General features: G+C 40.5%; 5 protein-coding genes across 6 annotated transcripts; 3 read left to right on the top strand and 2 right to left on the bottom strand.

Moving 5' to 3' along the window:
• The first annotated feature begins 369 nt into the window (after window positions 1-369).
• psenen (presenilin enhancer, gamma-secretase subunit) lies at window positions 370-2107 on the top strand. Its single transcript, XM_061288935.1, has 4 exons — window positions 370-539; window positions 1052-1131; window positions 1563-1667; window positions 1809-2107. The coding sequence occupies exons 2-4, from the start codon at window positions 1071-1073 to the stop codon at window positions 1946-1948; spliced, it is 306 nt and encodes a 101-aa protein (XP_061144919.1). The 5' UTR covers window positions 370-539; window positions 1052-1070; the 3' UTR covers window positions 1949-2107.
• A 1033-nt stretch (window positions 2108-3140) lies between these two features.
• hspb6 (heat shock protein, alpha-crystallin-related, b6) lies at window positions 3141-4374 on the top strand. Its single transcript, XM_061288940.1, is given in 5 exon segments — window positions 3141-3196; window positions 3198-3284; window positions 3366-3531; window positions 3787-3909; window positions 3983-4374. Coding segments are annotated over 5 exon segments (582 nt in total). The 5' UTR covers window positions 3141-3155; the 3' UTR covers window positions 4148-4374.
• Window positions 4275-8541, bottom strand: proser3 (proline and serine rich 3). 2 transcript variants are annotated; one of them, XM_061288729.1, is made up of 13 exons: window positions 8189-8541; window positions 7965-8061; window positions 7643-7872; window positions 7211-7362; window positions 7047-7135; window positions 6807-6892; window positions 6593-6723; window positions 6272-6510; window positions 5489-6135; window positions 5258-5423; window positions 4719-4869; window positions 4530-4611; window positions 4275-4432 (listed from the first exon to the last, which is right to left on the bottom strand). In XM_061288729.1, the coding sequence occupies exons 1-13, from the start codon at window positions 8197-8199 to the stop codon at window positions 4375-4377; spliced, it is 2139 nt and encodes a 712-aa protein (XP_061144713.1). In that variant the 5' UTR covers window positions 8200-8541; the 3' UTR covers window positions 4275-4374. The 2 variants fall into 2 exon arrangements, with proteins under 2 accessions (XP_061144713.1, XP_061144714.1); XM_061288730.1 differs by having other exon boundaries at window positions 6293-6510.
• Window positions 8542-8603: 62 nt separating this feature from the next.
• On the top strand, window positions 8604-10700 carry lin37 (lin-37 DREAM MuvB core complex component). Its single transcript, XM_061288895.1, has 9 exons — window positions 8604-8997; window positions 9110-9185; window positions 9259-9309; window positions 9385-9414; window positions 9490-9575; window positions 9691-9854; window positions 9939-10073; window positions 10297-10370; window positions 10460-10700. Exons 1-9 carry the CDS (start codon window positions 8964-8966, stop codon window positions 10545-10547), a joined length of 738 nt encoding a protein of 245 aa, XP_061144879.1. The 5' UTR covers window positions 8604-8963; the 3' UTR covers window positions 10548-10700.
• A 231-nt stretch (window positions 10701-10931) lies between these two features.
• Window positions 10932-12608, bottom strand: LOC133160821 (chymotrypsin-like protease CTRL-1). Its single transcript, XM_061288889.1, has 7 exons — window positions 12530-12608; window positions 12318-12421; window positions 12169-12248; window positions 11812-11893; window positions 11548-11728; window positions 11335-11465; window positions 10932-11239 (listed from the first exon to the last, which is right to left on the bottom strand). The coding sequence occupies exons 1-7, from the start codon at window positions 12573-12575 to the stop codon at window positions 11078-11080; spliced, it is 786 nt and encodes a 261-aa protein (XP_061144873.1). The 5' UTR covers window positions 12576-12608; the 3' UTR covers window positions 10932-11077.
• Between the last annotated feature and the right edge of the window lie 450 nt (window positions 12609-13058).

Below are 13058 nucleotides of genomic sequence, written 5' to 3'. Positions count from 1 at the left end.
CCAATAAATTAAATACGAACCAAATACACTTAACAATATCAGACTGGGGTTGATTTACACAACATTCCGAGTAATAAATCACTAAATGGAATTCTGAACACTGATCATGCAGGCAACAGGTGTCAAATTTGAGGCCCAGACGCAAATGTGACCCACTACATATTTTTATGTAGTTTGCTAAAGCAAACAAAATCTACACACAGTCAACGACGCTCCGCCACTAAATCCCATCCTAACATAAATCAACAAATTGAACAAAATGTCAAAGTACCGATGTAACCCAAGTCAACGCTTGTTTCCCCTGCAGTAGCAGATCTTGTCCAGCAGAGAGCAGAAGCAACCAATGTCTCAGAGAGTTGAGAGAGGAAGTGACGCAACTATCGCGAGTCCAGAATTCAATACGGAAGCAAGTGTCACGGGTTAAAGAGCTACTTTTCGACAAGAGTAAAACAATTTTTCTAGCAAATTTAATACGAGAATCACCTAGACCTGTTTCCCGGTAGTCCTGCAGACTATTTAACATAGAATTGCATTCTCCGGTGAGTTCGTTGTTTGTCGTGCCGTGCAGTTCTAATGACGTTATGATGCTAACCTAAGATCCGAGTTGTAGAAGCCATTTTGTCAAATTTGATAACTATCTAATCTTGAATTGTCATTTGCTGTCCGTATTAAAATATAATGAATTCACGATGAGACATTCGATTTTTAAAAAGAGGATTAATGAATATTTGCACCTTAAGTGTTTCTTGAATGTTAATGAAAACAGTGATTTTATGTGACACTAATTCACATGATGAATCCATAATTGTGAAATGCTCATTTATTTAATAGAGGTTAATATTTTATCCTGCCTATGTATGTTGTTTTTATTTTTTATACACTACCTGTTGATATATAAAAGTGAGTGAAACCATTCGATGGACAACAATTCATTGTTGGATGTGTGTGATTACGGACAGTGACTTTACCACAGACTATTGGAGTAACAGTGGAACATATCACCAGCCTTGAGGCCAACAATTCATCTCATCACTCCCTATCTTTGTCACAGGAGAAGCCACACAGCCACGATGAATCTGGAAAGACTGCCAAATGAGGAGAAACTTGGACTTTGCAGAAAATATTATCTAGGTGAGAGTAAATGACATTGGGTGTTACCTGTGAAACTGACAAGAAAAAGTGGTCTGTAGAAGAGAAAAGCAAAACAAAGAAAGAAATTACTGGTGTGCTGCCAAACAGACATTGAGCAGGTCGGCCAAGTGTATCAATTTCAGTTGATGACAATTTTGAGTCAAATAAAATGTTCATGACCTGGTCGAGGCAGATACAACATTTGTCATCAAGCCTTGTTGATGTTATTAATAATAGCTACCTTGTGGGCTGAAGGGCCCGGAGAAGAGGAGAGGGAGAGGAATCTCAGCCATGGTCCAAATGGCTGTGTAAGGTCACCAAACTGTTTAAAGTGTCAGCCGAGTAAATTATGTTCTTCAGGTGTTTGAAAGACCATCTTAACATAGAAACAAATGCTTTGGTATCATTTATACTATTTTGTTTTGCCTCAGGTGGATTTGCCCTTCTCCCGTTCCTTTGGCTCGTCAACGTTGTGTGGTTTTTCCGAGAAGCTTTTGTAAAACCATCCTACACTGAACAACTGCAGATAAAAGCATGTGAGTGTGCTAAGTATTTTTAAAACATCAACATATGACTGTATTTCATTATATCCTTTTAAGAATTGCTCTCGAATAGTTTTTATTTTTCTCATGTCCACTGACAATATTTGTTTTGTGTCTGATCTAACATTTGTGCAGATGTGAAGCGCTCAGCACTGGGGTTCCTGTGTTGGCTTGTAGTACTCACTACTTGGATCACTATTTACCAGCACTACAGAGCCCAGTGGGGGGAGGTGGGGGACCAAATCTCCTTCACAATTCCACTCGGCATTCCTTAAATCCTTTTTTTGTATTGTATTTTGGCTAAATGTTTTTTGAAAATAAATCATGAACCGTATTAGTTTGTACTAGCAGCTGGACGGGCATGCTGGGTAATTTGTTAATGGATGAATACTGTTTTACTCTTGTCTAAATGGCAAATAAAAATGACAACCATGTCCTGTGTGTTTGACATTCCTAAAGCAGTGCAGTATAATAATAATACTATATGAGCACAGACATGCTCTTTGACTCATCTGTGAGCTATGTTGTTGTCACACAATCTGAAGTGCAGTAGAGGTCCCCTAAAGTCTGGACAATTATTGGCGCCTGTTGTGAAACCCAATACCTTTAATCCCCTAAAAAATGTGCCCTCACTTCTCCATTATGAGTCATAACATAGTCAGTTCCATATTTAGACAGTCCAGTCAAAACCTAGGTGACATGTTCCACTTTACAGGATACTGTATCACTGCAATGTGACTAGGAGAACATTGTCTCCTTTTCAAAAGGAGAGAGACACGCTTTGGCATTTAAAGCCAATGAATGAGGTCCTTTTATGGATGCCTTGTGTTTCAATAAAATCCAGAGCATCCTTTCTGTCATGCTGGTCAGAATAAACAAAGAGTGCAAAGTCATTGAGGAATGAATGACATCTTAGCATTCATGATTGAAAATTATTAATGGACAGAATTGAAGACAAGTTCTCCATCCATCAACATCCGTTACCAATAATGCCTAGTCCAAAATGTCAGCCTCATAAATTCATTTAAACTCGGTAAGCCAATTTTAAGTAAAGATAATAAAGTGGGATTCTTCCTAATCAAAGAGGAATTTATTTAGCTTTGTACATTGACTTAATTGATGGGCAAACTTAGTGGCAGGCAATCCCACGTGCAGTGGCATGTGTTTGAAGAACCCCTGCCATCTGTCACTCTCTCTAGCTTATTGGTCCACCACCGCTTTTGAACTTATTTTTAGATAAACCCACCCGTGAAAACCGACATTTAACGCACGTTCGGTCTAATGACTTAATGATGATAGTTAGATCATGACAACAGTGCAATTAACCCCCCCCCCCCCCCCTTCCCAAACAGTTGGATACAATCTAGAATGATCCCACTAAGAAGCCTATGACAGCTGCGTTTCAGTCCCAAAACAAACTGGCCGGCAAACGGGATCCCAAGGGTACACATTCTGAGGACATAACAGAAGCAAGGTCTCCCTATGAATTCCCGACTCATTATGCAACGCCAGTATATAACTCGGCAGCCCGGAGTCACACAGCCACTCAAAATCCCACGGAGCGCAAGGAAAACTTGATACTCCAACTAACTCCACTGAAGAGAAAGGTAGGTTGTGGCCACCAGACAACTTGGGTTGTGATATTCTGCTGCCATAACTGTCTTTTTAATTTTTACATTTTTGTCTCGGCAGATCCGACATGGATTTTATTCTATCACCCACACTCCCAGTTAGTGGCATCCAATGGGAGAAAGTTTTACCTCCACTTTTTCCTCCTGTCAACGGGACTGCCGGAAAATATAGCTGGACACCCCGACTGCTAATTCCGGAGATGGATACGAGTACAAGTGGTTCAGAGGTGAATCTGTTTACTTACTTAATTTGGTTTAACATAGTTGGACAGGATAATCCATCTAATTTTGTGTAGGCTTTAAAGAGAATCACTTAAAGTGGAGAGTCAATCTCAAAATTACAAGTGTAGAAATCGATATTTAAACATTTGTGCTATAAAAAGGAATTGAAAATTGATTGTATCAACTGGATAAACTATTTTATATAAATGATTGATATTATTTCATTGGATTCACTTAAATCTTGCAAATGATGTTGGCAGGCAACTTTTGACGATAGTGGATTTACAATTCAAGTGGATGTCCGACATTTTAACCCCAAGGATCTCCTGGTCAAAGTGATTGGAGAATTTGTAGAGGTACAAGGAAAGCATGAAGAAAAAAAGGTTGGTGATGTGTAACAATATGATAAACAATGAAAAGTGTCACTGAGATTATTCTCTTACTCTGTTCTTTTAGAAAGATAGCCCGGGGATGACAACACGACAGTTTAACCGTCGCTATCGAATTCCAAAGGGAGTGGACACCATGGCTTTGGAATCGGCAGTTTCCCCAGATGGTGTCCTTATTATATCTGCACCCATGCTGCAAACAGAGATGTCCACGTCTCAGCCGTTCTCATAAAGACCGTCATTTCTTATCCTTCAAAAATGGCCTAATCTTCGAGATTTGTAAATAATGGTATTGCACATGATATAATATTTCAAGAATGTACACTTTGTAAATATTGGGTCCACAATTAAAAAAGCCATTTCCATTTTAAGCAACCATGTTGTGATAATGAGAATTTTATTGTATTGTATTTCTTCCGTATAAATGTCGATAAATTAAAAATGTCACAAGTTACCGCATCAAGTTGAGGTATCTTCTTGCTTATCCAGGAATTTGTGCAACATTAAGTCCACTTGACTGGAAGAAATAGAACAGCAATTGAAAAGTAAGAGAAATGACCTAATGGATCTTAAATTAGGCGTTTTCAGATGATGAAATATATCATATATTTTACCTGATTTGCTCCTTAACGCATTTTCTCTGCGTGCGAAGTACTCGTAGTAAAGGGTCATCTTCAAATTCTTTCTCATCAGAATCTGACATTAAGTGTATATTTAGGAATGTGGAAAAGTGACAGCTGTATATGTGTCAGAATATAGCGCTCACTAAAAGTTAAGTGCCCAGTGTCGCCGCCTTGGCTCACCTTCAGCCTCTTGCAGCAGCTGGGACATGACCTCCAGTGAGGTGTGTGCGTTGCAAGGAGGAAGTGAGGATTGTGGAGGAGCAGGAGGAGATGAGACAGCTGCATCTTGTGGCAAAGGATCTTCCGGTGGGAACAGGACCTCTGAAACGACCTGCCAGATACCAGTCAAACATATTCCTGGTTAAGTCAAATGCAACACAATGGTATATTATAGTTATCGCGATCAAGATGATTAGAATTTCGGTGGTGTGTGTTCATTTGTTGGCACAACCGCTCACTCATCATGACATGGACATGGGAAATTCAGTCCACAATATTCAGACTCCTGCAAGCTTACACACTAAAATAGAGTTCATAGATTCTGTTTAGCCAGGCTAGCGTAGTTCAACTGTTTACTACGTGCTTGAACTGACAATCTCAAATTTCACAACAGGAACCAGTAAGCTGTATATTTTTCTAATAAAATCATTGTTTGATTTCACATTAATTGGCTAATATCAGTCAATATTCGTGTGGTAATCAGGGAATTCGCTGCTAACCTGTCCTAAGGCACGATGGACAGGAGATGGTGGCGCACGACTGCCTTTGTCTTTGCGTCTCTCCTGTTGTTGTGGATCTGCCCGTGTCTTGCTCTTTTTTGGGACCTTCTGATGTGTGGAGCTTGTGGCGCTAGGCCCATTAGCATGCTCACTACATTCGGTACACCTGCAGGAAATTCAAATGCAATTCAAACATAGGAGAGAACCTTCAACGTCATCTTTGTGTTCTACCTTGTTGATTTCTTTGGCTTTTTGACAGTCTTCTCACTCGCTACCACCTGCTTTACTTGGGCATTTTCCGTTTTAGCCGTCTCATTCGTCATTCTGGGGTTCTCATGATGACCTCCTCTTCCAGGTCTAGACTGACTCCCTTCTTCCATGTGTCGAGAAGGACTGTTATCTTTCTTAGGTTTCAACGAATCACCCACTTCTGTAAATCTGGAAGGAGAGCCTCCTTCTAAAGGTCTTGATGGACTGCTACTTACTCTGGGCACAGAATGATGACCTCCATCTGTATGTCTAAAGGGGCAACCCATATCTGTATGTCTTGAAGGAGCAGGAGGTGGTGAGGGAATGTGTCTATGAGGAGGCTCATCCACGTAACTAACTTCAGAGACTTTGGTGTCTTTCCTTGAGGTCTTTTCCGATTTATGTGGATTTCCTTGGAACGTGCTAGCATGAGGTGTGGGACAGGGAAGTATATCACAAAGATGATGCATGTGCGCAGGAACATGCGCAAGAGACTGTGGTTGGGAGATGACTGTATCTGAGACAGCACTGGTATGGGGGGCGGAGGTTGAGGGATGATGTCCATGGCCTTCTTTGGGATCAGGAAAAGCTCGGTGGGAGGGGTCTGGGTAATAAACACTTGGCTGTTGCTGTGGGTGACACAAACAAAAGCCAAGTGACTTTTAAAATACATTTCAGATCCAGTACAACCAGTATAAAATTGTGTCAACTGACACAACCTTCCCATTTAACAAAGTTTGTGTATGTTGCAATTGTGACTCCTACCGTGTAAGAGTGTTTATTTACTGGGGAATAGTGGAGAGTGGGGTCCGGACCGCTAAACGTGGGGGTACAAAGTCTGGAGTTTTGCTGGGACAGACATCGTTCACTGGCCTGCTCCATTTTTCTTCTCAAACGCCACTGGGAGAGGATGTCCTCTTCCGGGCGTGTGGGGGGTCCCCGTAATGAAGTGACAGTGTATCTCTGGAGGGGCACAGCTAAAGTTGAGTCCGACCTAGCCATTGCTGCAAAGACCACAAGACACAAAGACAAGTTTACACAAAATAAATAGAATTTGAAAAACCTATACAACTTGTGCCTTACTACCTGTAGATTTTATTGAAGCGTTGATGACAGCTTTTTGCACCGCCTCGTTTATATTGACCGGAGAAGAGCCATCTGAACATCCTAAGCCCGCTGAACTGACAGCAATTGATCCACTGCTGAGAATACTCTCACTGTTGGAAAAGACAAAATGCCCATCCAGGATAAGGAATGACTTGATGCAATATAACTGTTAGGAATTAGCTGCTCTGCAAACCCTATCTGTAGAAGTCTGCTGGCTCGTTCTTGAAGTTGAAGAATGTCCGTGTCCTCAAAGACACTCTGAGACGTGTCTGATGGAATCTTGCATTAAAAAGGAAAGACAAGGAAAGTAGTGAGACATTTTTGTAATAACATCACAATGTTTACTGACTGGTTATAGCTTGCAGCGAACAAAAAGATCAAATTCATCATCTCAAAAAAGGTTACGTCGTTGTTCGTCCCTCAGTGAACTTACGTATGCATTCGTGTTGTCGTCTCCTTTCCATGGTAAATAATTTGAGTCATCAAGTGGATGTCTTGCTGGACTGTGGTCATCTTTAGGATCTGGCAGGAATAAAAAAAAAAGTTGATCATTTGACATTTAAGAAATATTCGATCAAAAATGCTTACTAAATGTACCTTTGTGTGCAGGTTTAGTTGGTGTGGAAGTAGGAGGTGAATCTGAGGAAGACATCCACCACAAAGGCACCCTCTCCTCTTCAAATTCAGAGGACTCCAACTGGCGCTCCTCTCGACTCAGCGGTTGTCCATAGCGAAAACGATCAATGTACCTGTGATAGCATGTCATTTGACATAATTAGTCTATATTTTCATATTTTACACTGCAATATTTGTTAAAGAAATTGGCGGGCAGATTGGCTGACCCCAAACTTGCAAGAGAAAAAAAAACATGGGCAGGAATAACATTTTGATCTTGTGGCAGAAGGGAGGAATACGTCTTTATTCCATGACCATCTGCCAAAAACTGTGGCTAGCGACAATTCATCAAAGCAACAAAAAGAAAATACACAATTAACATGATTTTGTTTGGCTTTTAAATTGTAATCATACTTTGACACTACTGAATCCTGGTGAACTTCTGGCTGGGAGGAAACAGTGGATTTTGGAACTCTTGAAGACAGTGAAGGTCTTTCCATGTCAGATAAGGTACGAGAATAATCGTAGTCAATAGAAGGTCCAGAATGTGCCAAGAAAGATGTTCCGTATTTGTCACTCTCATTTTTGTCACTTGTGCGCGATTTTGGATGTTCTTGCTGATGTGACCGTACAGGAATCAAACTCTACAAAGAAGAAGATGTGTTTTTAAAAGGTAACTAAATAAGTGTTTTAGCATAAAAAAATGTTAATACAATTAGTTTAGTATCAATTATACCTGTTTGTTCCTTTTGTTTGACAAATCCTTGGAGTGAGACTGGCTGAGGCCTGGCTTCCCCATGGGTTCCAATGCATTATGCTTTGTCGCAGAATTTCTATTTAAGAAAATAGAAAAGTTGTAAGTAGTTGTTGGAAAAATGCTATTTTGCTTCCTGCCCATGAGCAAGGCACTAACGGCAGGTCACACAATAACTAGTTTTGGACATAAAACGGCGATCTTACCTCGATTTCATGAAAGCTGAGGTTGTCAAGTAACTCCAGACAACAAATACGCAGAGAAGGACGTTTAAGAGTAGATTAAGGTTATTTAAGAATATCACACTCGTGATTCCAAATTACAATGAATGGTTTTACAGTACTTTCAAACAGATTACGCAAAAGTGCGCAAAAAACGATTTCCATTACTTCAAATGTTTCCAGACCACAAACTAATCTTCGAGTTGTACTCTTCAGAAAATAATTGTACCCAATAAGTCTAACTTTACACTAAAATGGCATTGTTATCTTTTGGTCAACTAGCGAAAATGAAGAACCTCTGGTTGTTGTTTAATTCACTTCAAGTCGATAAACCAATCCACGCGGGTCTTGTAATGACAAACATAGCATTGACCAATCACAGTTAAGGTTTTTGATTTCAAAACACCAATCGGCAAATAGGAAAAACAGAGCGCGGAAGAGGAAAGTCTGTTTGTAGGCTAAGCTATAATGCTAACCTTATCTTCTATTATGGACGCTACACGTTCACATTCTAAATACGACTAGTAATTTAATTCACAACTGAACGTAATTTACGGAATCGGGGAGAGGTTTTTGCCTTATTTGTTTCTGTGGTGATAGCTATTAGTTATTATTAGCAAACCACAGTTGTCGATGGAGGCTAATGTGAAGACTTGCTAACTGTTTGAAAACTAAAACAACAAAAACTCTCCTCGATCTGAGAGACAATTTCATAATCCCGTGTTCAATATTTAAAGGTCAGTGCTGCCACCAGCATACAATGCATCACGTCAAGATCAAAATCGAAAGGCCAGGTAAATTGTTGTTTTTCATGTTACACTAAATTACCCCGAACTGTGTATTGTATGTCACGTCTGCACGTTTTAGGTGGATTTGTATCAAATAAATAATCCATTCTTTCTGTAGATGTGGAGGGGGCCGCAGCACGCAACAGACTGGATTCTATTTTAAAGGGTCTGGTGGAGAAGAGTGAAAATGAAAGGTTAGTATTTGATTTGCTACTAAATTGACTGATTAACTGACCATCATAATTATTGCAACTGTATTTTGAGCAGGGAGCAAAACGAAAGTGAGGCTGGGAAAATGTCGGTTGACTCTATGAACAAGTAAGTAAAACATAGTCAATTCATTTTGTCAGTGTCGATGTCAGCGCTTTAATTATAATTGACTCTGTTTCATAGGGATTTGTCACCATTGTCTACTGGAAAGCGGTAAATAGCTTTAAATTTGAGCAGAAAACACTGCATGGAAAATGACAACGTATGACTTATTATTTTGATTTATAGGCCATCTGCAAGATTTCCACAGCATCGTCGCAAAAAGCGAAAAGAGTTGGATGAAAGCATAACAGAGAGCAATACCCACAGACAAAGTAAGTCCTTAAAAATTAAACGTCAAACTAATATTTGCCTTCGGTGTTCTGTTGGACTGTATTGTGGTTGCTAATTATCTTGTCTTAAATTGTTCTCACTCTATCTGGTTTCTAGATGCTTACATTATTAAGTTGTTTGACCGAAGTGTGGATCTGGCTCAGTTCAATGCCAGCACTCCCCTCTATCCTATTTGTCGTGCATGGATGAGAAATAACCCATCCGTCCGAGAGCCCGGTGAAGGATCTCCAAGATCTCCACAAGTCATGATAGAGGAAGAGGTAAGGGCCACCTATTAAATAAGTTGATTGAGAATCAGCATTAGGCTAAAATAAAAAAAAACTCAATTGAATTTCCATTTGCAGGTCACAGACATGATCAATGGCAAAGAGCAAATTGTATACAGACTACCTCCTCCGACTGCATCTCCCATCAGCCCCTCTGGTGAACCAGTCAACCTCAGGATCCCGCCAACTGAAAAGCCCACAGTCACCACCAAGGTTCTCTATATAATGTTGTTAATTACATCCGACGTTTTTGGAATGTAATCGTCAAATAAAAAAACTGATTCTCGTGTTAACTGAGTCTCTCAAATATGAAAAACACAAATGCATATTTTGTGGAAATAAATAACATTGGGATACTTCCATTGCATAAAAAATAATTTATATAACTTGAGGACTGGCAGGACTAGCGCACTAATATAGTTTTCTTCCTTTGCAGTTAACAGATTCTCTGCCTGCATCAACTTCCTTCATAGGTGACCACATGGAGCGATGGAAAAAGATCAGACAGAAGTATGCGGTTCACAAAGTTTTTCTTGTCACAGCGAATTTTTAACATGATCAAAATTTTATGCTAAATATTTTTTTTTTTACCCCCTCAGATGGAAGGAATGTTCAAACAAGAATCAATTGCGCTACAGCGAGAGCATTAAAATCCTGAAGGAAATGAAAGACTTCTATGATCACTAACTGACAACTCAACAAGGACTGTTTGTTGGCTCAAAAATTCAACACTGGCCCCTCTCCCAAGCTTTTGTTTTACCCATACTAATTTCTTTTTTTTTTTTATGTCAAAATCAAACATTCATGGCAAGAGTAAAGGATATAGGCTCACTACTCTAATACTTCTGGAGTGTAATTTATTGTCACTGTGACTGTCATACTCATTCACAGATAGGATAATATCCCAAATAACATTTACACCCATGCTGGCGAGCTTGACAAATGTGAGGGTATCTAAATAAACTATTTGATTACAGACCTAACGTTAAATCAGAAGAGCACAAGTTGAGGTGAAATGGCAAATGCAGTTGAATAAAAACACAGGAAAAAGACAGGAAATCAAGACCCATGTGAAAGTTAAAGTTTTTAATTTGTGCACAAATTAGATGGACAGAAAGATCCTGCTAGTATTTCAGTTTTATCAAAATAGTAGATCGCAGGTGACCACTAGGATGACAAGCGGAGGGGTTCATATAGGCATAAATTTGGTTTGCAACTTAATTGGAGGCGATGGTCCTGTCAATCCAGCTGCGCAGGTAGGACACGCGGGCGTACACGGCAGGGGTACGCACGTTACAGTTGGAGGTGCCCCAGGACACGATACCCACAAGGGTCCAAGCTCCACCGCTCTGGCACACCAGGGGACCACCAGAATCACCCTAAGAAAACCACAAATTTAGTGTTCCCGAAGAATAGGTTGGTTCACTTCGGTCCATTATCTACAGCGCTTGTCCTCATTAGGCTGTGTTTTTACCTGGCAGGAGGAGACTCCGGAAGCACCAGCACAGACCATAGCGTCGGTGATTCTATTGTAACCCCAGTACTGCTTGCACTGAGTCGGGGTGAGCATGGGCAAGGAAGTCTGCTGCAGGTAACGAGGGCTTGCTGTGAACACAAAACATAACCACACGCTTTTCATCTCGGCTTCAACAGCGCCAAACTTATTTGACGTGTGTTTGGGACTAACAGGTTTGGCCGGTCCTGCCCCATCCAGTGGTGACACATTTGGTTCCGGAGGGGACGTTGGTGCTGGAGCTGGCCAGGCATACAGGAGCTACAGTCCTGGTTATCTGAACTGGGGAGGAGAGCTTCAGAAGGGTGATGTCATTGTTGAAGTTCTGTGAGTTGTAATAGGGATGCGAGATAGCCTGTGCGGAAACAACAAAGTCAGCATCTTTGTAGCACGAGAACTTAAGTTAATTGTACATTTACATATGTCGGCGCCACTTACCCTGGAGATGGTCTTGACCTGAAGTTGCTCCTGGTTGGATTGACGATCATGCTCACCCAGGATCACACGGTGGCTTCTGGGACTGCACAGATTTCATAATTCTAGATGTAATCCCCATTGTCTTTATTATTAAAAATACGTATGTGCAAATCAAACTGGCATCTAAATGTAAAATTAAATCGAGACGAGTCACAATCAAAAGTAGAAAAATAAATTCTTAAAAGTGCAATGGCAAGTGCCCTTTAGTTGTTCTTTGTTTTTTTGTCTTACTGCAATGGCAAAGTAACAAACCTAAAATCTAAACAGATAACACAGACATCAGGCAATTGATGAAAAACCAATTGGGGAAGTACTTACGACACACGGCAATGAGCTGCGGTAACCACCCAGTTCTGGTTAATCAGAGAGCCGCCGCAGAAATGGAATCCCCTGCCATCCTAGGAAAGTGCGATTGTGTACATTTAGCTTTTCCATCTTTGTGACCCTAGCATGATTGGTGAGGTTACCTGAAGTGAAACCTGCCAAGGCCAGGACCCAGGCACAGCATTCTCTCCGTTTACAATCTTGTTGTGGCCGCTGACTTGGGGACTGATTGAGGGTCTCCCACATCCTGAGAACCAATCACAATATTAGCATGTACACAACAATATTACAAAAAAAATGTGGGTTTTATAAATGTGCACAACCAGTGTCCCGTAACTCAGTGCACGTGACTCACCCAGTGCCGAAGCAACAAGTGCAAAACAAGTGATGAACAACAACATGGCTTTGTCCGGGCTGTGAATCACGTCCGTGAGTTTCTGACGTGTTGCTCACTTGCTTTTATAAGCGCATGTCCTACGCTGACCATGAGCTTCAGGTGTGATAAGTCTGGGAACTCAACAACTGCAGATAAGCACTTGGAATGAAATCAAAAGTGTCAACAAATTTGATTGGTATTTCACATAAACAGCATTAGAAAAAAATATATATATCAATTTTCTATGCCACTTTTCTGATTCAGATTTATGTGAAGCCTACGTGTGAGCTGTGGTACACAATTGTTGATGGCGCCACTGTAGTCATGTTTGCTTGTGCAGGTGTTGTGCCTGGTTAGTGTTTTGGGTTCCACAAGGAAAAACAAATCATGTGATCTGGAAAATTTGGATGTTTATTTAAGCTCCATCCAATCACCATTTGTATTTTGTATTTCCAATCACCATTTGTATTTTGTATTAGTGTGAAGCTTTAGAAAAAAGAAGCACAGA

This window comes from Syngnathus typhle, linkage group LG10 (assembly GCF_033458585.1).
Source record: "Syngnathus typhle isolate RoL2023-S1 ecotype Sweden linkage group LG10, RoL_Styp_1.0, whole genome shotgun sequence".
Taxonomy (NCBI): domain Eukaryota; kingdom Metazoa; phylum Chordata; class Actinopteri; order Syngnathiformes; family Syngnathidae; genus Syngnathus; species Syngnathus typhle.
This window is presented reverse-complemented; position numbering and strand designations above follow the sequence as displayed.

What these genes read in the sequence shown, in the direction of transcription:
- proser3 (XM_061288729.1), bottom strand. An exon ending in CGCTTCAATAAAATCTACAG is followed by an intron (nt 6,511 to 6,592) that starts GTAGTAAGGCAC and finishes TGGTCTTTGCAG; the next exon opens with CAATGGCTAGGTCGGACTCA. An exon ending in TAAATAAACACTCTTACACG is followed by an intron (nt 6,136 to 6,271) that starts GTAGGAGTCACA and finishes TGTCACCCACAG; the next exon opens with CAACAGCCAAGTGTTTATTA.
- LOC133160821 (XM_061288889.1), bottom strand. Translation starts at nt 12,575, where the DNA reads ATGTTGTTGTTCATCACTTGTTTTGCACTTGTTGCTTCGGCACTGG. An exon ending in ACTTGTTGCTTCGGCACTGG is followed by an intron (nt 12,422 to 12,529) that starts GTGAGTCACGTG and finishes ATTGGTTCTCAG; the next exon opens with GATGTGGGAGACCCTCAATC. An exon ending in CCGGAGTCTCCTCCTGCCAG is followed by an intron (nt 11,240 to 11,334) that starts GTAAAAACACAG and finishes TGGTTTTCTTAG; the next exon opens with GGTGATTCTGGTGGTCCCCT.
- lin37 (XM_061288895.1), top strand. Translation starts at nt 8,964, where the DNA reads ATGCATCACGTCAAGATCAAAATCGAAAGGCCAG. An exon ending in CCATTGTCTACTGGAAAGCG is followed by an intron (nt 9,415 to 9,489) that starts GTAAATAGCTTT and finishes TTTGATTTATAG; the next exon opens with GCCATCTGCAAGATTTCCAC. An exon ending in AAGTCATGATAGAGGAAGAG is followed by an intron (nt 9,855 to 9,938) that starts GTAAGGGCCACC and finishes TTCCATTTGCAG; the next exon opens with GTCACAGACATGATCAATGG.
- psenen (XM_061288935.1), top strand. Translation starts at nt 1,071, where the DNA reads ATGAATCTGGAAAGACTGCCAAATGAGGAGAAACTTGGACTTTGCAGA. An exon ending in TTGCAGAAAATATTATCTAG is followed by an intron (nt 1,132 to 1,562) that starts GTGAGAGTAAAT and finishes GTTTTGCCTCAG; the next exon opens with GTGGATTTGCCCTTCTCCCG. An exon ending in ACAACTGCAGATAAAAGCAT is followed by an intron (nt 1,668 to 1,808) that starts GTGAGTGTGCTA and finishes ACATTTGTGCAG; the next exon opens with ATGTGAAGCGCTCAGCACTG.